General features: G+C 46.2%; 1 protein-coding gene across 3 annotated transcripts in view; it reads left to right on the top strand.

Moving 5' to 3' along the window:
- The first annotated feature begins 3,239 nt into the window (after positions 1-3,239).
- KCNT1 (potassium sodium-activated channel subfamily T member 1) overlaps positions 3,240-23,261 on the top strand; it is a 201,179-nt gene continuing 181,157 nt past the window's right edge. For 2 of the 3 annotated variants that reach the window (XM_048823210.2, XM_048823208.2), the window contains exon 1: positions 3,241-3,886. In XM_048823210.2, the coding sequence (XP_048679167.1) occupies positions 3,732-3,886 (155 nt within the window). In that variant the 5' untranslated portion in view covers positions 3,241-3,731. Of the gene's footprint in view, positions 3,887-23,261 lie in introns of all 3 variants that reach the window. The other variant, XM_048823209.2, reaches the window with a different exon arrangement.

The following is a 23,261-nucleotide window of genomic DNA, read 5'->3' as shown; positions in this document are numbered from 1 at the left end:
TTTTTCGCAGTCAAAAATGATCCTGGGGTAATTCGTAACAGGGAGAACCAGACCACACCACCTGGATCATCCAGTCTGTCTACCGCAGCACAAGCCTCTAACCGCCTACACAAATGGCCTGATCCAACTCCCCCTGAAGCCAGTGGGAGCCTTTCCATTGACTTCAACAGGAATTGGATCAGGTTCTAAATGCTTTACTTAAACTGTATCTGAATCCAGTTAGAGCTGCTGGCTCCAGGATCTGTGTAAGGTTTCTCTATAGTACCTAAGCAACCTGCCATGGGAGATCATTCCACTGTGTAACTGACATGATGACTTGAGAGTCAACATCTGAGTGCAAGAGTTCTCTGGGTTTTTCTTCTTTTTTTCCCTAGTTTCCAGCCATTAGTTCTTGTTCACCTAACCACCCCCACTGTAGCCATTTTAAATAATTCCGCCTCCACTTCTGTGTTATCACCTTGCATGTTAATAAGCCGTTACGTTACCCACCTCCTCTCCTTACAGATCAGCACATTAGCAGTTGGCACTTGATAATGTGAGGCAATTGGTGAATGAAGAATATTGTTGCTATTAGCAAAGCACCGGGAAAGACGTGTAAAAGCATGACGGGGCAGGAAGTGTCACATGGCTGAACTGGCCATGGAGCATTAATCACGTCTCTCTCTCTCTCTCTCTCTCTCTCTCATTATTCCTAGTGTCAGAGAGCCCATAGAGACAGGAAGGAGGAAGAAGAGAAGTTGTGATGCCTTTTCCTTTCTAGCCCAAATTAGAGAGAGACAATGTACAGTCCCAGCAAGACTCATACACCCAAGAGCATTTGCGTGGGCGTTTTCCCCTGGGGCCAGTGGCTGATGCATGTTGGGAGTACGGGACGGCTGCCTCCTGAGAAAACGCAGGAGTGAGGATGACGACGTGTCACTCTTGATGGGAAGTGGATGCTCTGAAGCTGGACAAGATGGCCGTGAGTACATGGTCCCAGACTACCCTCATGAAGGCAACGCAGGTAGGTTTGGGGGGGCTGCTGTTGCTTCCCAGACATTGTTTCCCAGAACATTAGTTGGATGTCTCCTGAAGCCAGACATCTTTGGTACCTGGCACAAATCTACAAGCAATGACAGGCCCTATGTGCTTTGGGACTTTCCTGTGGCCTTCACCTTGGGACATTGCTGCAGGTGCAATGGGTTGCAATGCTTTAGCTGGCAGTCCATCAGGTGACATGGGTGAGGCAGGGTTTGCAGGGCATTTGCAGCAGCAGACCCCCAACTCTTGAACTTGCTCCCTCCTGGCCTGACAGTATGGACAGAGCATGCTCAGAGGCCTAATTCTGCCTCAGCCTTTTCCTCTTTGGGTGTAACTGTACTGGGAAGCGGGGGGCGGGGAGGGGGCTGTTGTTTAAGCTGCTTTGGTACTTTAGTGGTTGTCGAGCCATTCTACGTTTGTGTGGGCTTTTTTCCTTATTATAAATAAGCTATGGTTTGGAGTGGACATTGCTCGTCCTCTAATTGTGCACCCAATGATCCTACAGTTGTGAACTCCCCCACACTTCTGGGAGAGTAACTGAAGTAGCGTTAGCCCCTTTCTTACTGGGAGGGAAATTGGCACGGGAAAGTGAAGGGACTTGTTTGTGTTGAGACAGAATGGACCCTGGCCATCCTGTTTCCCTGTCCCCTGCTCCAACCACTAGACAACACCCCCTCCTTTTAGAGCTATCTCTGTCTCTCACCTCTTCAAATGCCCTGACACCCTCTCCCTTCTCTGACAGCTTGTCTCTCTCACTCTCCTGGCTTTGGGACTCCTGCCCCTTGACAGCAATGATTCCCTGCAGCCATCTTCCTCCGTGCACAGCCCCATTATTCCCTGTTGTCTCCAGGTGCCATTCCAGACAGCTCCCTGCACTTCACTCTGACACCTCGTAAGCAAGCACTGGAGCAAGTGCCTTTCGCGGCTGGCAGCACTGGGAAGGTTCTTTTGCTGGCAGCTGCTCAGGTCCAGCTGTGAGACTTCCCATGCTCTTAAGGTAAGAGATGAGTCTGACTGTAGGCTCTTTGGGGAAAGAACCCTCTTGTTGATTTCTGTTTGTACATCGCCTATCTGATCTGTGATTGGAGCCCTTAGGTGCTACCTTAATACAAATAATATTTGTCCCCCAGCAGCATCTACAGTAGTAGGGTCCCTTTTCCCCAGGACTTAGAATCTGAGTGATATTTCCACGTAACCAGCTGCAATTCCTGTGTTCATATCCATGTTCTTCATACCATTGGAACAACAGCTGCCCTCAACTGCACATATACAGTACCACTGGCTGCAGCTACCCGCCGATTTCAGTCGGGTCTCACAGGCATAATGAGGGCAGGATTTGGCTGACTACATCTAAATGCCCTTGGATTTGAAGCCAATTAGACAGAGCAACTTCTCAAAGGTGGCTTTGCTCAATGAGTGTCAGTATGTCAGACTGGGCATTGCATTCATGTTAGTCTGAACTTCGACTGGAGGGAAGGTGCCCTTACATTGGAACCTTTAACCCTTTCCTGATCAAAAGTAGCTTGGTTTCCAGGGTTTCTTTTTCGTGTGTTCACACAAAGCACATAATTCAAAAAGGAATCCTCTGTCTACATCCCACAGCAAGGCAGAGACACTTTTCAGGAGTCTAGCAGCTTTTTGCCCTGGGGGGGAGGGGAAACGGGGACAGAGTGTTAACCAAAATGCTAGGCTAGGCTCTAAATAAAAATATACCTTTCTCAGGACAGTGTGGAGTGGCATGGAGACACCATTAATTCGGTGGATGATCTTGCATAGCTCCCCAGGGAGAACCATAAGCAGTCCCGGTGATAGCAGTTCCGCACTCTCCAGAAAGGAGGGAAAAAGGGAGCTGATTTCTGCAGTCCTCTTCCTTTTCTGTCCCCTCAGCAACCTCTATCCCGGAGGCAGGGGCCAGGGCTACAACAGGTTACTCTCCACCCCCTCAGAGAAGGCAGCTAATAAAAACCACCATGGTCGGGGGGATGATTGATCAGAAACCTATGTTAATATATTTAAAAGGGTCTATCCTGAGCTGGGATAGGCCACGGCACTTTGCATGGCAGAGATGGCAAAGGGATGCTGGCTTTGTTGCCTATGTGATTCTCACAGTGGCCCGCAGATGGTGCCATCGTGCAGGAGAGAAATGCATCTGAAAAAGCTGTGAAAACAGGAGGGGAGAAAAATCAATTTTGTTAAAAAAACACACACAAATATTTCAGGGAAAAAGGAGCAAACTGGTATCTCCTGCCTCCTTTCCAGCTTTGTCTGGTGAGAGCAACTGCTTGCAATGGACTTTCTCTCGTTGCTGAGCCTACAGCTCTCCCAAACACCCCAGGGGAAAGGGGAGACAAGCTTGGGAGCAAATATTTGGATCATCTATTGCATTTAAGGCAGTGAAATCAACCTGATCCCTGCGTTGTTTTTTTGTCCATTTTTTAATTTAAATGAGGCTCAACTTTATGCAACTTGTTGCTTCGCGAGGAGAAACCCAGGCTGGGAAGACACCAGGACCGTAAGAGCTGCAGCCCCAGGCACTGCCTGCACCATGAAATCTACCAGGCGAGGGGGTAAGGTGTGTGAGTGACCAGTGGCAATGTCTCGCCTGGAGCCGGACTCTCCTTGTAAACAGTAGCCCTGGGCAGCCTCCAGCCACACAGCACTCCCATGCTTGGCTCCGTGTCGCCTGACCGGGCACCCTCGCCGCTCTGCAGATGCCTTTCTCAGGGGAAGAGAGGAGCCTTCAGGGGGTCTACAAGTCAACGGCTCAGCAGCAAGATGGGCAAGCCCTGGCAGCCGGGGGGGTGTCTGTGTGTGCCGAGTGCTACACTAACCAGACCTTCGTCTTCGATGATGGCAGCTCTCACAGGTAGCCTCTTTAATGCATCCTGCCCCTTGGCAGGGCGTCAGACTAGATGTCCCTTGCAGTCCCTACGGTTCTGTGTGCCGCTCCCCTCCCACCCCGTTTCCCTTCTGCTTTGGACACTCGGGAGATGGGTGAGCAGTGAACCCGGGAAGTCACATCAGGACTCAGAGAGACCCCTGCTAGCCCTAGAGCCATGCCTGGTTCTCTAGCTCAACCTCTTTGATACCAGGGACCGGCTTGCTGCCTTGCTAAACTGTGGCAGGGAGATCTGAGGGACCGGTGCCGGTTCACGGACCGGTCATGGAGAAACACTGCCTCGAGCTCTCCAGCAGCAAGGGTGACCTCCTTGGAGTGAGCCCCTCTTCTTTGTAAGGACTGCTGCAAACCCCTGCTGGGGGTGTATTTAGTTTGTTTGGTTTGTTGTCTTTTAATTTGAGCATTTGCTGAGCCAGACTCATGTGGTTTGCAAGAGGAGGCAGAAAAACTAACACCCCCTACCAAAAACAATAAGCACTTTCTCTGCAACAACCTGCCCTCAGACATGCATGTCCTGAGGGACATGCAGGACGCACTTAGGGTTGCAATGCAAGGGATCTCTAACTGCTTCTTGGTTCCCAACCATTGCCCTGGGCTGCAAAAGTGTCCTCAATTGTAGAAAATGCCCTCATCCCTTTCTACCTTTCTGCCTTTAGTGTTAATGTTGTGAAGGCATTGGTTGCTGCCCCATAGCTAAGGCTGAGTTGTTTTCTATTTAAAGCAGAGATTTGCAGTCTTATGTTTATATGTTAGACATAGGAATATTTTTGATTTTTAAATATATAAACAGATGCCATGTTCCACAGCAGAGGTGGCTGCCTTTCAATGGCTGGAGAAGTGATCCCTCATACAGAACAGTCAGGAAAGCACTTCAGGGTGAAAGGAGCTAGAGGAATGGAAAGTTGCTGTTTGCAGTGGGCATTCATGTACTTAACACTAAGAATCAGGGTGAAAGATGGAGACATCATGCTTATTTTGTTCCTCTGAGCCTCAGAATTGCATCTGGTGAGGATTAATAGTTGGGATTTGTATTCTGGTAGCACTTAGAATGGACTGAGCACTGTCCACACACATGAAGACAAAAGCTTGAAATCCAAGGGAGTTTAGATGTAGTGCACCAAATCCTGCCCTCCATTATGCCTGTGAAATCCTATTGAAACCAGCAGGTAAATCGAGCTAGAGGCATTGTATGGGTTAAATTGAGGGCAGGAGTTTTTCCAGTGGTATGAAGAACACAGGTGATATTCACATAGGAATTGCATCTGGTTACATGGAAATATCACCCAGGTTCTAAGTCCTTGTGAAAAAAGACCCTACTAGCTGTAGAGGCAGTGGGACAAATATTATTTGTATGAGGGTAGCGCCTAAGGGCTCCAATCACAGATCAGCTGACAAATTCTATCCTTCATTACCCCTGTGTAACCTTCTTGCCTGCAGTTACACCACTGACCTCCAGGGGGTCGTGTAGGTGTAAGGGAGGGCAGAATCGGGTCCAGTGCTATCAGTTAGCAACAGAGTTTCAGTCTTAGCTGTCAGCTCCTTGGCTGCTGTTGGCTTAGGGCAGAATGAGGACATTTTTTGCCTCTGAATGGGATTAAAAAAAAAAAAAAGAGGGGAAGGAGGGGGCTGGAATGCTCTGTAACAAACAGTTTGCAGACTGTTTCTATAAGCTCCTATGTAGGGATAGGGGGTTATTTTTAAGGCCGGAGCAGAGCTCACTGCAGTTAGTGAGGGGATGGTGTATACCTTGACTTTTAAAAACCCATGGATTTTAACCATCCTGCTAATGCCTATGTAGACAATTTGCATAACGAAGGTTATGAAGAACTTTCAGCTCCTTCTCATAAAATGCACAGTGTGATTTATTCTACTGGGGACTCTTAGCTTAGATTATAAGAATCCACACTCCTCTACTTCAGTGCTCCGACAAGCTATTCCGGCAGACTGTTACATACAGATGAAGTAGGAAAGAGTGTCTAGGGATCCTTCATATTAAATCTGTTCTTGGAGTCATTATAGAGAAAGTTGCTATTACTGTGTGTCACAGTCAATACTGAATGGGGAATTAAAAGCTTTGGTCCATATTGTGAGCTAATGGCCTGCTGTACTTTATTTAAGGGCGCTGTTTGAGCTACAATATACGAGGAACACAGAACATCCCCAAAAGCCAAAGTAACTTTCTTTTTGGGGGCCTCCCCACAATTTAAGAGAACAGCAGCTGTTAAAATCCACAGGGGAGGGGGAGAGGAAGGGGGAAGGGGAATGCAGCCTTTTTGCCAATGAGTTCCTGTGCCAGGTTTTTGCTTGGAACAATTTTTATGCCAAGGTATACGTTGTAACACAGAGGGGCTATGATATAAATGCTGAAAATCGCTCACCTATGAAACAGTTAGAGGAGGCCACTCTGTGTTTGTGCAGTAGTAAATATGTTCACTGAAACTGAAGCTTGTTCTTGATGCATTCTACTTTTTCCTGGTAGATCCATTCTGATAACATCAATACAAATATTTACTGGCATTGCTATTCAGATTGCCTTATACTCATCCGATGACAGGGGTAATTAGGCACATTAAGCTTGCACATAAATTCATTCTAATTGGACAAGGAAATCTGGATGTGTTGTGCCTACTGGTTTATCATTAGTGAGGATGGATTTCTTCAGAGCCACATCTGCTCATAACAAGTCAAGGAGATTTTCTTTCACTCCTAAAAGGTTAAATGGGGGAAGAAGAAAAAATATTAAATAAGAAGTCATTAATTTTCAAACCACCAACTGAGCGAGTAATTTGTAAATGGGTCTGAACTCTGGATCATGTGAACGACTCATTAATTCGCTCTCCCCATTTTTGTCTCTCACATAACAGTAATATCTGATGAGGGTAGGATACCCATCATGTATTAGAAAAGGAGAAATACTTCCCCTCCTTCTCCACACCATGTGTGTCTCGGCAAATCCATGGTAGCTCGGCTTCCTCTTGCAGCTTCATCGTTTAAAATGTTAACAAAGCCAGTAAAATGTGTGGGGTTTTTTTTTCATTCTCTGGAAGAAAAAATGTCTTTCTCTGCTTCTAACCCTCTGAAGGCCCAGTTCAATTGGTTTTCTCTTTTGCAAGTGACTCTTGTTTTTCCCTGTGGCTCTCTGACCTGTCAGGATGGCTGATTGGCTATTTTGCCTTTAGCAAAAACAGATTCCTAAATTTGCAGCTGGGTTCTGTGTGAGAGAGAGATTGGGATGCCCCTCTAGTGGCTGCAATTTATGGAAGACTTAAATCCTAACATTACTTGCCACTGATAAGACTTGTACCTCAAGAGATGGAATCATTTGCTGCTGTTTGTATTGCAGTAGCACATAAGAATGGCCATAGTGAGCCAGACAAATGGTCCGTCTAGCCCAGTATCCTGTCTTCAAACAGTGGCCAGTGTCAAATGCTTCAGAGGGAATGATGAGAACAGGGAAATGTATTTAGTGATCCATCCCCTGTCACCCAGCTTCTGGCAGTCAGAGCTTTAGGAACATCTAGAGCATGGGGATGCATCCCTGACCACCTGGGCTAATAGCCACTGATGGATCTATCCTCCATGAGCTTATCTAATTTTTTTTAACCTAGTTATACTTTTGGCCTTCACAACATCCATGAGTTCCACAGGTTGACTGTGTGTTATGTGAAGAAGTATTTCCTTATGTTTGTTTTAAACATGCTGCCTCAAAATTTCATTGAGAGATTCCTGGTTCTTGTGTTATGGGAACAGGTAAATAACACTTCCTGATGCACTTTCTCTACCCTATTTGAGACTGTATAGACCTCTATCATATTCCCCCTTAGTCGTCTCTTTTCTAAACTGAACAGTGCCAGTTCTTTAATCTCTACTAATATGGAAACTGTTCCATATGCCTAATCATTTCTGTTGCCCTTCTCTGTACCTTTTCCAATTTTAATATATCTTTTGAGATGGGGTGATCAGAAGTCCATGCAGTATTCAAGGTGTAGCTGTACCAAAGATTTATATAGTGGCATTATGATATCTTCTGATTTATCCCTTTCCTAATGGTTTCTAACATTCTGTTCGCTTTTTTGACTGCCACTGCACACTGAGCAGAGGTTTTCTGAGAATTATCCACAATGACTCCAAGATCTTTCTTGAGTAGTAACAGCTAATTTAGAACCCATCATTTTGTATGTATAGTTGGGATGATTTTTTCCAATGTGCCTTACTTTGCACTTATCAGTGTTGAATTTCATCTGGCATTCTGTTGTCCAGTCACTCAGTTCTGTGAGATCCCTTTCCGCAGTCAGCTTTGGACTTAACTATCCTGAGTAATTTAGTATCGACTGCAAATGTTGCCACTTCACTGCTTATCCCCTTTCCCAGATCATTTATGACTATGTTGAACAGCACAGTTTCCAGTACAGTTCCTTGGGAGACCCTGCTATTTACCACTTTCCATTGTGAAAATTAACCATTTATTTCTACCCTTCGTTTCCTACCTTTTAACCAGTTACTTATCCATGAGAGGACCTTCCCTCTCGTCCCTTGATGGCTTTCTCTGCTTAAAAGCCTTTGAGGTGGGACCTTGTCAAAGGCTTTCTGAAATACAAAGAGCAGTATATCAACTGGCCTGTGAGGCATGATTTCCCTATACAAAAGTCATGTCGACTCTTCCCCAATATATTGTGTTAATCTATGTGTCTGACAATACTGTTCTTTCCTGTAGTTCCCACAAATTTGCCTGATACTAAAGTCAGGCTTACCGGCCTGTAATTGCCAGGGTTGTCTCTGGAGCCTTTTTTAAAAAATGGGCATTACATTAGCTATCCTCCAGTCACCTGGTCCAGAGGCTGATTTAAGTGATAAGTTACATACCACAGTTAGTAGTTCTGCAATTTCACATTTGAGTTCCTTCAGAACTCTTGAGTGAACACCATCTGCTCCTGGTGACTTCTTATTGTTTAATTTATCGATTTGTTCCAAAACCTCCTCTAATGACACCTCAATCTGGGACAGTTCCTGAGATTTGTCTCCTAAAACGAATGGCTCAGATGGGAGAATCTCCCTCACATCCTTGGCAGTGAAGACCAATGCAATTAATTCATTTAGCTTCTCCACAATGGCCTTGTCTTCCTTGAGTGCTCCTTTAGCACCTCCGTTGTCCAGTGCCCCACTGACTGTTTGGCCAGCTTCCTGCTTCTGATGGACTTACAAAAAGTAACTGCATTTTTATTTGGCCTTTTGATAGTTGCTCTTTAAATTTCTTTTTGGCCTGCCTCAGTATACTTCTGCTTAACTTGCCAGAGTGTATGCTCCTTTCTATTTCCTCACTAGGGTTTGATTTCCAATTTCTAAAGGATGCCTTTTTGCCTGTAACTGCCTCTTTTACTCTGCTGTTTAGCCATGGTGGCGTGTTTTTTTGGGTTTGAGTCCTGTAGGTTTTTTTCCCATTTGGGGTATATATTGAGTTTGAGCTCCATTATGGTATATTTAAATAGCTTCCATGCAGCTTGCAGCATGTAGGAGCTCCTGTCATGGGCAAGGACTGCCTGGTCTTAGGCGCTGCACAAAGGACGGTCCTACCTCAAAGAGCTTACCTTGCATTCTTTTACTTTAGGAGCCAAGGGTCTTTGGTTTCATTCTCCCTGTCTCACGCTGTGGTGTATTTGTCTGCCGTGGTGGCCGTAGATTCGTTACCACTTCTGTGTGCAGGGGAATGAAAGACGGAAGATGTTTTAGGAGCAGAGGGCAGCCTCCTGGCCTAACATGCCTGTCTTCCCCCTCCTGAGTTTTAGGTTTCTCTTAAATTCCCTGGCATAAATGCTCCTGGGTATCTGTGTACAGAGATCAAACACTGGCAGGGCACCTCTTCCCCCCCCACCGCCCCAGCCCTCTTATTTATGTTAGAACAGCAAGGGAATGATCCTTTGCATTCACCATCTCCTTTATTTACATGACAGAGTTAGACCAGGAATACTTTGTCTTCTTGAGCCTTTATCTAAACCATGTAATCCTGTGTCAACACACTCCTGTCAAAATGGACTTTGGCTATGCCATCCCCATTAAGGTCAATAGCAGGCACCTGCCCAAATTCTTCCCCATTGTCTTGAAATGTAGGGGAAAATAAGAGCAAGTGAGGAAATTGGTCATTCCCCTCTCTCACAATGTCTGTCCCAAATGCTATCCTGCATGCCGCTCTGGGTGCGTGTGTGTCTTTATCAATTTTTTTTGTTCCTCTTTGTGCAACAGTAATGGGATTAGAACCCCATTCCACTGCAATACTTCCCAAGGTATTTGCCCTGCAATATTCCTCCAAAGAGAAAGCAAGGAGTTAATTGTAAGTATGCTTTAATTTGTAAAATATGTCCAGCCCAGCAACATCCTGCTCAGCAATTCTTGGCACCCAGAGGGCATAAGTAACTTAAATTTTGCCTTCCTGTCTCACGGGAAATGTTGTGAATGTTTGTACAGCAAGGCAGTCAGCCAGCCAGGGCAGTGCACTGTCTCCTCTGGGTTAGAAACTCTTTTCTCCTTCTTGACCATGTAAGGGAACTCGGATAAGTAGTGACGAGGACTTAGCAGCCATAAGAAAAGGCTCACACAAAAATAACCTGCACAAGTATAAAACCAGAGAGAGAGGGTGACTCAAGCATCTGGAGAGTTGGCTTTTCTCTATACTACCTCCAGTGCATATGGTTTATTTCAAAAGAAAGAGGAGGAGCAAGACGACACTTGTGACAGGTGGTGAAGCCAAGGCTGTTTCTGCTGGAGAAGCTGTTTAGGAAAGTTGTATCTTTGCATAAGACGTATGTGGCTTTTTTCATGTCTTCTCACATATTTTTAGCCTCTCTTACCGAAGATATGTCAGTCCGTCCTGAAGATTTTGCTGATACGTCTCTGGGAATACTGGATGCTTCTGTTTATATTTGGAGTACATTAGGTAGAACTATGTGTAGTCAGGAAGGATACAATTGGGCTGGTTTAGATACTAAACATTAGTTTGGGGAGCAGGGTGTTTTGGGGAGGCGTGCAGCTGTACTGACTGAGTCAACTGTTCCAAAGTAACAGCTTGAGAATTAGGTCCCAGACTGGCAATAAGAGAGGTCTTTAAGAATGACTGAAACTGCACCTGTGCTATTGACTACAATGGTCCTGGCTTCCCAGGATTAGATTAAAACATGTGGTAGGTTTTTCCCCTCTTTTGGTTTGGTTTGGTTTTGTGAAGTGAGTTTAGCTGATCAAACAACCCTTCGTATCAGCAGAGGAGATGCAGCAGTGTCCTTCCACTGTGCTTTACCCTCATTCAGAGGTCTGCTTCTAGGAGCCAGAAGGCAGTTTGGTTGTATGTTCTTCCATTCTTTGGTCTCTGTTGATGGTTGTGCCTATTAATGCTGGCTGTGGTTGGCCTTCTCCACTCGGCCACCATGAACCGGACAGGAACCCACTAAATTTATTTCACGTAGATCATCAAGCAGCCAGTAGATGATTATGCCTTTTGTTCATTCGTGACCGTGGTAGGGTTCAAAGTAGTGTCCTTCAGGTAAAATGCTCCATGTCTCATTAGGAATTTCCTAGGTCATCCAGGCAAGGCTAATTATGGACCCCGAGGAAGCTGTTTGCCTGCTCTCCTAGCTGTAGTTGAGATTCTGCCATCACTTGAGTCTTTAAGTCAAGAATGAGTATCCTTCTGAAAGATCTGCTGTAGCTCAACCAGAAATTATGGACTTGATGAAGAAATTACTGGGTGAGGGTCTTGGAATAGACGCTCTGGTACCCAGTTCATTAGACCACGCAGCTTCCAGTACTTTGTATTTTAGTTGAATATTTATCTAACTTGGAGTCAGTGCTGTGCCAAGGGCCTGAGTGTTAGGTGGGACAAAGCAGCTGTTTTATAGGGTCTTGCATGCATGCTAGTGAAGGATAGTTTTAAAAGTGTCCCTTGTCCCTCTGCTGTGATGTCTGAGCTGTTCAGTGAGGTATAGAAATTCCCTAGGAAGCCATCCTGCTCCTACTGAGGTGTGTCACATTCTGGGATACAGTGCAGCTGGTCTTGCATAGATTATGTAATAAACACCGCAGAATGGTATCTATAGTTGGGATGAAGGCACACTCAGTGGTCTTTAAGTTTTCCATTTTCTGAGTAGGGCAAAGTCCATCTGGTAGAACTTGCACCGAATTAAACTCTGTTACTTGTTAGAAACTAACTATTCCGGGCATAATTACCTGCTTTCACCTTTATGTAAAAAAATAAAGGAAGATTTGTCAGCTTCTCTTCCTTTGGCTGGCAGCTGGGATCTCAGTTCTTGAAATGGAATCTTGGCCTTTTCTTGCTTCAGAAATAATTGCAACATAGGGGATTAGCTGTTGAGAACACCATAAAAGTACAAGGCCAGTCATTGCTGAAGTGTGCTTGTAAAGCAGAGATAAAGAGGAATTGTGAGTTGGTTTTCTCAGTCATGCTTGCGATCACCTGAGCCATTTGATATTCACATTGCAGTGAGCTCACCAGTAGGTGGAACTGCTGAGGCTGAAAACGGAATACATCCTAACACACATGTATATCTCTGGGAAAGGACTTCTGGGGTTTCCCTTGTATTGAGTTACTTTCACCATATTGGTTCCATAGCGTTAAATGTGCTGAGTTCCAGATGTTGGGTATTGTTGGGCTCCAGAATGGTCTTGCAGCAGCTTCAGCAGAAGAACAGCAAAGTAGGAGGCTGCCCCTGCTCAGTGTGGCTATGGCCCACAATAACGTTTTACGCTCTCCCAGTTCTCCATGACAGTGACGTCTTCCACCCTGGCCTTCAAGGGCTGCCTGAGATTCTCTTTGAAGCCCATCGGTGCTGCCTTTAAATCAGCCCAAGAGGACGCTGGAATGACTGACTCATTCATTCTTCTCCGGCAACTTCCTGGGCTTATATGTAGGTTAGAAAGCCGGCCTCCCACCTCTTCCCAGCTTTGTTCCTTGCTGTAAAGCTGAACACACGTGCCTGGTCATGGAAAGCACTTCCCCCTCCCATTTCCCTCTATTATTTGCTGACTTTCAGTGCCCTTTGCTTACTGGAACAGGTCGCACACGCTGGATCTGCAACTTTGAGGCATTGGCATGGTGCTCCTTGCCCCCACCTAGATGTGATTACAGAGAGAGAAGGGTTTTCCCAGCACAACAGTCACAGGAATTGGCACTTCATAGCTTCTCTGGGTGTGTTGAGTAATACTCTGCATTGGCAGATATTCCTGGAGCAAATTACCCCACTCGAAAAAGCAAGGCACAGGCAAGATGCTTTCTGTGCTGTGGGAAGTCAGACGTGCTCTTAGTTCCCATGGAATAAATGACCCAAGGGACCAGGAAACTCCATTTTGAGATGTGTTTGTAAACACTGCTGAAAGAGCTCAGTGGTTTGAGCATTGGCCTGCTAAACCCAGGGTTGTGAGTTCAATCCTTGAGGGGGCCATTTAGGCATCTGGGGCAAAAATTGGGGATTGGTCCTGCTTTGAGCAGGGGGTTGGATTAGATGATCTCCTGAGGTCCCTTCCAACCCTGATAGTCTATAATTCTATGGGAGCAGTCAGAAAAATGGATGTAAATAGGAAGGTCGAGGAGAGCCAGGCCTGGTGGGAAATTGCTGTATCGCTAATAGGATTTATATCCCCTTTATCCTCTTGTGCAGGTAGTGGCAGCATAAAGGTTGATCTTTGTGCCAAGGCTCTATCAGAAGCTTCTGACATGCGAATTGCTGTCTTTTTACTTTAATCATCTGTTTAGAGCTTAAATTCATTAGCAGTTGATTGGCATGGAACTTAATCCTGTTATTAGAGCAGTGCATGCTAGCACCCCTCTAACAAAAGGCCTGGCAGCATTTCAGTTCTGGACCTGGGTGATTTTCAGAGGATCTGGCAGCTATCAAAATCTTCTCTAGGGTTAAACTGGATCTGGAGAAGAGCTTGTTGGTGAGGAACATGGCAAATTGCGGCCTGTCTTTCAGTTGCAGCAATGTGAATCCTTTTCAGAATTTGCCTTCACAAGGTTCCTTGGGAATCTGCTCTTTATTTTGAAAATGAGCTTGTACAAACCTATTGGCTTCATTACGATCCGAACCCCATGCTGAGAACGAAGGCCCCTTGCCCTGTGCAAGAGGGCTACGTGCACGGCACAGGTCTCTAGCTGCTCAAAAAAGGCCTAGAGCCACAGTGCTGTGCACAGGGCAGCCTGCATTTCAGCGGATAGGCTAATAAAAAGCAGATTTATTTTAACACTTAAGTGGTACTCGTGGCTTCTGGGGTGGGCATTTCCTGCAGCCGTGCACCTTAGAGGGAACATTGGTTGTTGGCCTATTGCTCAACCCCCAGCATGGAGGATTAGTGGACTGCTTTTCCTCTGGTTCCCCCTTTGACCTGTCTGGATTGTGTGGCCCTACCCAGAGTTAAAACTACTAGCTGTCAGGGTCATGGGAACACACAAGCCTTTTTGCTTGCTTCAAGGTGCAGCCTTCAGGATAGGCAGGGATGGTGGAGCCTTATTCATACCCTAAGCAATGTGTGATGTTGTGGGAAGGATTCAGATTTAGAGGTGGTCTACACTGGTACTGCCCCTGTTGGGAAATTTCAGAGTGAAAAAGACACCTAGGATAGACAAAGCTATGCCGCTGAGTCTGTGTTGGTGCTAATATATGGTGCATTTCATTAGTCACCTTTTTATACATGAGTTGCCTAAATACATGAGCTGTGGACTGTGTGTATTTTTATTTCACTATCGTTAACCAACAAAAGGACGTTTTACGGTTGAGATGTTCAAAGGATTAGTGATTATGGGTGCTTCCATTTTTAGCTGCCCACCTTGGGACATCTCAAAGAGACCTCAGGGCAGGAGCTCGCACCATCTGAAAATCAGACCCCTTTTTAAGGTGTCTTGCATTGGGGTCCCTCACAGTCGAAGCACCTGGAATCCCAAGTCACTGCTGAAAATTGTGGCCTGAATTTCTACTTGCTCCTTGTCATTACAGGGTGAGATATTACCTGTAATCTGCTCCACTACAAAAACCCAGCAAACCAGTCTACCAGCCAGATTGTAACAAACCCCCAAAACCCCTCTCCGAAATGCTCTCCCTCTTCCTGCTGCAAGGCCTAGAGAAATAAATGGTCTTTGCAGCCTGTCCAGAAGGCTCTTTTTGGGAATGAATCCCAAAGTCAGTCTTCTCCTGAGAAACATGTTGCCACCAATGCTTCCCTTTTAAACCAGGGGTTGGTGGCTGGATCTCTTATGCTGTTTGCTGGTGTGGGTCCAGTGGCGGGGGGGAATGAGTACTCTTTATTATATGGCAGAAAAGTTGGTTTTATGGATCCGTGTGGGCAGATTCCACCCCGAGCTTTATACCAGAATGATCCTTGTATGCAGATCTGTGGCACAATGAGCTTCCCAAGTCACGTACACAGAACCCGATCTTGACCTTTCAAGAACAGAGCGAATTCTGCCAGGAACGTTTTAGTGCCAGGGCAGGTCAGTCAAGTTTTAATTGGCTCTAATTAGCATCCCTGCAAGCTATCTCCACTCCAGTTGAGTTCCACTCAGCTGCAAAAGTGAGAAGATTGGAGAAGTCCCTTCCAATCTGACCCAGGAGGGTGAAGGACAAACATATTAAGGAATGTGGCCATAGGAAAATAAGGGTGCAGAAATTGATCAGTTAAACTGAATTGCACTGTATTTGCATATTTACACAATAGACTATAATGATTGCGAATGAACCATTATGCTCTATTGTCTGCCTGTCATTCTGATCAACTGTATTAGGCACTTGCTTCGCTCTGTCATTAACTTTCCTGGGAGGTTGGGGGATGGAGGTTTGGCTGATTATTTAACAGTACACTGAGGAAGCGGTGTAGTCCAATGGATAATGCACTGGGCTGGGAGTCAGGAGACCTGAGGTTGTTCCCATCTGCTGCGCCGGTATGTGTCCTTGGGCATCGGTTTCACTGTTAGGTTGCAGGCTCTCTGGGGGAGGGCCGTATTTTGGGCAGCACCCAACATGATGGGAGCTCAATCCTGATTGGGACCTTTGGGCGCCACCCCAATAGGGTCACGTAAAATCTATGTAAAATATGCAGAGTGGAAAAGTTCAGGTTCAGTCATTTGGCTCCATCTCGCTAATGGAAGAAATTAACCACGACTCCTTCCTCCCTTCCCCAGATATATTCAAATAACATTCCGGGCCTGAGCCACAAAAGCAAAGAGGCTGAGAATTCAAACTACGACTCCAGAAAATCAGCAAGGCTGGACCTGCATGAAAACCTCCTAAGCTTATCTTTACCAGCTTAGGTCAAAAAGTTCCCCAAGGTACAAAATATTCCACCCTTTGTCCTTGGATTGGCCGCTACCACCACCAAACAAATACTGGTTACTAGGGAAGAGCTGTTTGGAAACGTCTTTCCCCCCAAATACTTCCCAAAACCTTGCACCCCACTTCCTGGACAAGGTTTGGTAAAAAGCCTCACCAATTTGCCTAGGTGACTACAGACCCAGACCCTTGGATCTTAAGAACAATGAACAATCCTCCCAACACTTGCACCCCCCCCCCTTTCTTGGGAAATGTTGGATAAAAAGCCTCACCAATTTGCATAAGTGACCACAGACCAAACCCTTGGATCTGAGAACAATGAAAAAGCATTCAGTTTTCTTACAAGAAGACTTTTAATAGAAATAGGAGTAAACAGAAGTAAAGAAATCCCCTCCGTAAAATCAGGATGGTAGATACCTTACAGGGTAATTAGATTCAAAACATAGAGAACCCCTCTAGGCAAAAACTTAAGTTACAAAAAAGATACAAAAAGAAAAGGAGTACTTGTGGCACCTTAGAGACTAACCAATTTATTTGAGCATGAGCTTTCGTGAGCTACAGCTCACTTCATCAGATGTTCTCTAAGGTGCCACAAGTACTCCTTTTCTTTTTGCGAATACAGACTAACACGGCTGTTCCTCTAAAAAAGATACACAGACAGAAATAGTTATTCTATTCAGCACAATTCTTTTCTCAGCCATTTAAAGAAATCATAATATAACACGTACCTAGCTAGATTACTTACTAAAAGTTCTAAGACTCCATTCCTGGTCTATCCCCGGCAAAGGCAGCATAAAGACAGACCCACAGACCCTTTGTTTCTCTCCCTCCTCCCAGCTTTTGAAAGTATCTTGTCTCCTCATTGGTCATTTTGGTCAGGTGCCAGCGAGGTTACCTTTAGCTTCTTAACCCTTTACAGGTGAGAGGAGTTTTCCTCTGGCCAGGAGGGATTTTAAAGGGGTTTACCCTTCCCTTTATATTTATGACAGGCTCCATCTTGCTAATGGAAGAAATTAACCACAACTCCTTCCTCCCTTCCCCAGCTATATTCAAATAACATTCCGGGCCTGAGCCACAAAAGCAAAGAGGCTGAGAATTCAAACTACGACTCCAGAAAATCAGCAAGGCTGGAAATTGAATCCATATGTTTTATGGAAATATGCTTATGAGTGTGAAATATGATGTAACTGGAATATGCTTTATGCAAAAGGTCTCTTGTAAGGTATCATAACAAAGGTTATAACCTACTGAATTTATTCCTCCTATTTGTATGCATGTATCAGTCTTGTATCTGAAGCTAGAAATATGAAGTATAACTCTGAGGTCCTATTGTAATTATGCAAAGTGTGGGCCATTAATGATGGTTTAGAATCTTGATGGCTCCCATTGACCCAGACAATTGGTTGTAAATGGTTTATTTATCTGCAAACCTTCCTGTGTACATGTGGGCCAACCCAGGAAGAATGGAGACTAGGGGGTCTTACAGTGACATGTGACTATCATGTCACATGATGCTGGAATCCATTTTAATCCTTGTACTTTTCCATTGATGAGGCAGGGGTGGGGACAAGCACAGACAAAAGATTCCTGCCTTGTGCCAACCCTAGCTATAAAAGGGGGTGGAGCAGGACAAAGGTGGTGGCCAGTCATGAGAAAATCCTGGCTTACCACCTGAGAAGTCTGTTGGATCTAACAAAGACTGTACCAGGGGAAAGGATTGGGCCCAGACTAGGAAGGAGTCGAGTCTGTGAAAGAAGCTTATTGGAACCTCTTCAAGGGTGAGATATTACCTGTAATCAGTTTCTTAATGTATTAGGCTTAGACTTGCTTGTTTTGTTTTATTTTGCTTTGTGATTTACTTTGTTCTGGCTGTTATTACTTGAAACCACTTAAATCCTACTTTTTATACTTAATAACATCACTTTTGTTTATTAATAAACCCAGAGTAAGTGATTAATACTTGGGGGAGCTGTGCACATCTTTCTATCAGTGATACAGAGGGGGAACAATTTATGAATTTACCCTGTATAAGCTTTATATGGAGTAAAACAGATTTATTTGGGGTTTGGATCCCATTGGGAGTTGGGTGTCTAGGTGCTCGAGAGAGGTAACCTGCTGAGCGGTTTTTAGTTAAAGTCTGCAGCTTTAGGGGCATGGCCCAAACCCTAGGTCTATGTTGCAGCATGTCTGTCTCAACATGGCAGGGTTCTGGAGTCCCAAGCTGGCAGGTAAAATGGGCTCAGAGGTAATTTCAGCACATCAGGTGACAGTCCCAAGCGGGTCTCTGTGACGGAACCCGGCACACTTTCTTTTAGTGGTTTCCTACCAAGAAAGGCTTCCGAGCATAGACTAAAACACAGAGTTGTTTACTTTTCAGGAGGCTTTACATAATTGTTTAAGAGCTGTTTATTCTTAAAGAGAAGAGTCCAGTCTGCTGCCACTATGCATGGACCGTCCCTTAGCCGAGCTGGGAATTGTGGGGCACATAGAAAACAGATCTGTCACCTTTTTAATATTGTGCTTTCTTATGGAAAACTGGGCAAAGGGTATTTTTTTTCCTTCTCTTTGAAACAGGGCAAGAGGGACTGTAATGTGCAATAGGCAGAGGCGGAAACTGGGATTCAGGACTCCTGGTTTCTATTCCGGGCTACGTAGAGGACTTGCTTTGTGACCTGGTGGGGAATGGGCACCAGGAAAGACACTTAATATCACTGTGGTTTAATGTCTCTCTAGGAAAAATGGGGATAATAATACTGACGTGCTCCTTTCACCTGCTGGGAGATTTGATTAATAGCTTTATGAAGGACTTTGAGATGAGGCACTCTTACTGCTGTGGTGATGGCCCTGTAAATCCCTAGATGAAAGATGCCATGGAAGTGCATTTTGTCATTAGAAGTGATTTAGCAGTGAGCTGGGGAGGAAGGATGCCTTTGGGGTTAAAGCACTAGGCTGGGATCTTGGAGATCTGGGCTTCAATTCCTTGCTTCACCAAAGATTTCTTTGGACAAGTCTCTGGTTGGTACCTCGCATCCCTATCTGTAAATGGCACGGTGAGCCATTCCTCCCACAAAGGGGTGTTGGGAGGCCAAATCCCTAAGTGCTTTGGAGATGCTTGGATACAATGGTGACGGGGCTGTTTAAGTATCTAGGCGGATCCTAACTGCTGCAACAGTGCAGTAAATTACCTTATCACTTGGTCAGTAGGTAGCCATGACAAATGAGTGCATTACTTACCATGAAGTGAGTAATGTGCTCAGCTCAGTAGCTTTTTATATTCAATCCTAATTATGGCTCTTTAAATATTTGAAGACCTCCTCTAATAGGGTGCTGGTAGCGGTATTAGCATCAAGGCACTGGTGGACTTCTCTGCAGGAACATCATCATCAGGCACACCCCACTTTCAATCAGTGCCTTTACACCCCCCCCCCTTTTTAACAAAAAACAGGTTTTACTCATTGGGCAGAAGGCAGGAAAGCCACAATTGTTTTAATTACCTGATAGACAAGAAAATGTTTTCTGAGAGGGTGCTAGATTTCGTTTCCATTCTAGTATGTAATATATCAGCGTGGTTTTAAAATTCCTGTGCTGTTCAGCTCTAGGTAGTTTCTTAATACCGTAAACTGACTCAAGGGAGAGTACAGCACAGGAGAGGAGACTTTCCTTCCCTTTTATTTTGTCTTATTTTGGTAGCCACAGGTATTGGCCTCTGATACATCTCTGTGGTTTGCATATAAGTTCTGACCAGCAGGGACAGTGTCGCTGGCCACACTGCCTTCATCAGAACAGCCCTTCTGAGCGCACACAGGCGAACAGGCATCTGTGTGGGAGGCTGACTGACCACTGCGTGACTCTTGGATCTGGGCCATGTGGACTCGAAGCTTTGTACCATGCAAATGAACTCCATATGGCTGCTGGGAGCCTGGAGCATTCCACGCAGCATTTCGTGCTCCGGCTCCAGCAGCATGCGAGAGCCAGTGATGGGCTTGACTTCTGTGTGCGCTACATACAAGAGAGCTGTCTGAGCCCAGACTGCCTTTCTGCTGACGCACCTGATGCTCAGACGGCCTCTGTGTTTTCATGTTGTCCGCGCTGTGTTTTGTCGAGTGCTTGCTGGGTGATGGGAGAAGAGGCGAACTCTGGATCTTCAAAGAGAAACTGGTAGGGAAGAAGCAATTTTTGTCTCTCCCCCAAACAAACAGCTGCACCTGTCGGCACACAGGGTTGTGTAAAACAGCCCTGCCTGGCACTGGAAGCTGTGAGGAGAATCAGGCAGTGAGGATAAGAGCGTGGAATTAATTCCTGTACTTCAGTGCTCGGGTGTGTTGTGGGACCGCTATAGAAGTCCAATGCACCCAGCTGCTGGGGGACGGCTACAGTGGAAACTCCGGGCTCCAGCCTGCTGTGGGGCAGCTACGGGAGAAGCTCAGTGCGAGTAGAGACTGGAGTTTTCATTCTGAACAATAAAAAGGGAGGTGGAAGAATATGTCCTGCCAAGACAGTGACAGAGGAAACCTCTTTGTGCCCAAAATGATTGTAAGGAATTATTCACTGAGCAGTGATCCCTGTGGAAATCTCACTCCCATAAAGCTGCCAAGGTCAGTGTCTGTCTAGGTGACATGCTGAGGCTAAGCTATAGCTGCCCAAGGGGCTAGTCTAGCTTTCACACTTGACTTTTCCATTCATGAAGTGTGTGTGTGTGTGTGTGTGTTGCTTTTCTCAAGCTTCTCTGCCCCTACCCCCCACCCCTTTCTTGTTTGGGCTAGTGTACCCCCACTGCTTTCTGGCATGCCTGCTCATTGCTCCATTCACTGCCAAGGAGCCTGCATTGATGGTTTTAGCCAATGTGTGTCACTTACACAGGAGGAGGGTGCTGTCTCCCCTCCGCACTTGGCCACTGAGAGACCCCCCACAGGGATGTCACTCAAAAGGAAGGGGAAAAGCAACTGTAACCAGGTAACCGTAAGAGCTGTGGGAGGAGAAGCCAGGAATGATGGTGATTTGTACGTATTCTTTAAAACGCACAGAAAATTAAAGGCAGGGAGGCAGAATTTCCTGAATAGCTTATTGTTCATCAGAGAGGCCAGGGCCGATGATGACTTTTTGAGAGAGCCCAGCACCTGGAGGATCTGTTCTTACCAAGAAGTGAGAGCGAGGAGTAAGTGGAAAGTGAGAGATGCCTCTGCTGTGACGATGGAGAAGAGAGATCAAAAAGGAAGCCACTCCAGTAAGTCCAAGACTCACCTGGCTTAGTGTACCAAGGTGCTGAACATCCGCAGCTCAGGTGACTTCAAGAGGAGTTGGCATTGTTCAGCATCTTTGAAAATCAGAATACGCATATGGGGAGAGGACAGGGCTGGTGCGTTGGTGTGAATCTCTTTATAGGTACTCGCAGGATGTTGGGCCCATTGTTGCAATACCAGAGTGCCCCACAAACACCTCTCTTGGGATAGGGCAGTATCATCCTCATTTTACATATGGGGGGAAATTGAGATCCAAGGTGAAGAAGAGATTCCCCCAAGCTGACACGCTGGCAGAGCTTGGGACTGAATGTGAGTCCCTTGAACCGCAGGTCTGTGCACTGACCACAAGACCCACCCTTCCTGAATGGAAGTGGTTGGAAACAAAGACCGGAAGTGTGAATCTCCATCCTTAGAGGTTTTTAAGGCCTGGCTTGACAAAACCTTGGCTGGGATGATTTAGTTGCTGTTGGCCCTGCTTTGAGCAGGGGGTTAGACTAGATGACCTCCTGAGGTCCCTTCCTACCCTGATCTTCTATGATTCTGTGAAAGGTGACGGTGAAGCCCTGCTGCTCTGTGGGATCAGAATGGCCTGAGTGATCTCTGGTCCCACTGACATGGCTGCTTTCTGACTGAAGGAAAAAGCTGGAGGGCCCGTTTGTCTAGTGAACACACTGGCTGAAATTGGGACTGAGAGCAAACCAGTCACCAGGAGGTGTCAGAGTGTGGGGAGGGCTGCCATAGCAAGCGGGCTGTCTGAGAAGCCATCTTGAAAGGCCATGGCTGTGAGGGGCAATGGGAGGCCAGCCAAAGGGAAGCAGAGCCTTGGAAGGACGCCCTATCTCAGGGTTCAGCCTAGTATTTCCTTCTAAAAAGACTAAGGTGGAAGACGGCCTTCTGCCCTGCAAATTAACCCTTCCACAGCCACTTGATTAAAAGAGGGGTGGGTGGGTGTCTTGGGCTTCTAACAGCTGCTGTGTCCTAAAGCCAGGTCTGTCCATTTTGGGAGAGCCCCCCGAGATCATATCTCTGCTCACCCTGCTGACATGAAAGAGATGCTCTCTGCACAGGGAATGGAGAGGGTCAAGGGTGGGCCGACAGCCGAGTGAGCTGTTCTGTGCTGTCAGTGGGCTGGGGCCTGCAGAGGCTGCTTGCAGCCGGTGAAAGGCAGTCCAAAGAGAATATTCTCCTGCTGTTTGAGGGGAATCTGGACACGTTGCCCTGTAGAGTCAGCAGCTGCTGGGACACAGGTCCTGAAATGACACAAGAAGGGCAGTTTGTGAATGGGGGTGTGAACCCCTTACATCCCACCCCACTAGGCAGACCTCTAATGAATGTACCTATTACGCCTAGCAGGCAGCTCCTAGCATAGCTTCTCTGCCAGCCAAACCAGCGAATTCAACGGTAACAGTGCTTTGTGCTGCAGACACAGAGACGTGTCTGTCATCAGCAGGGATGGAGGCCAAGCAGTCTGGCTCCAAACTCGGACATCCCTACTGCTCCACCATCAGTCACGAGTGATTAGCCTTGTCTCTCTGTAGGCTACAGCCAGTCATTAGAGGGTGACAACAGACACCCTGCAATGTGCCATGGCTTTACAGCATGCACAGTGGAATGAAGCCGAAGACAGTGGTTCTGCTTTGGCCAAGTAGAGCTGGGTTGGGTTAATGAGATCAGGTGTTGGGAGCTCACTTTCGATCAGATGCACACAGACTTCTTGGACTGAAGCTGGTGGAGGGGAGAGGGAGCAAGGCCCCTCTCCCTTGGCTAGAGGATGGTATGTGC

The sequence above is a fragment of the Caretta caretta genome, chromosome 16 (assembly GCF_965140235.1).
Source record: "Caretta caretta isolate rCarCar2 chromosome 16, rCarCar1.hap1, whole genome shotgun sequence".
Taxonomy (NCBI): domain Eukaryota; kingdom Metazoa; phylum Chordata; order Testudines; family Cheloniidae; genus Caretta; species Caretta caretta.
This window is presented reverse-complemented; position numbering and strand designations above follow the sequence as displayed.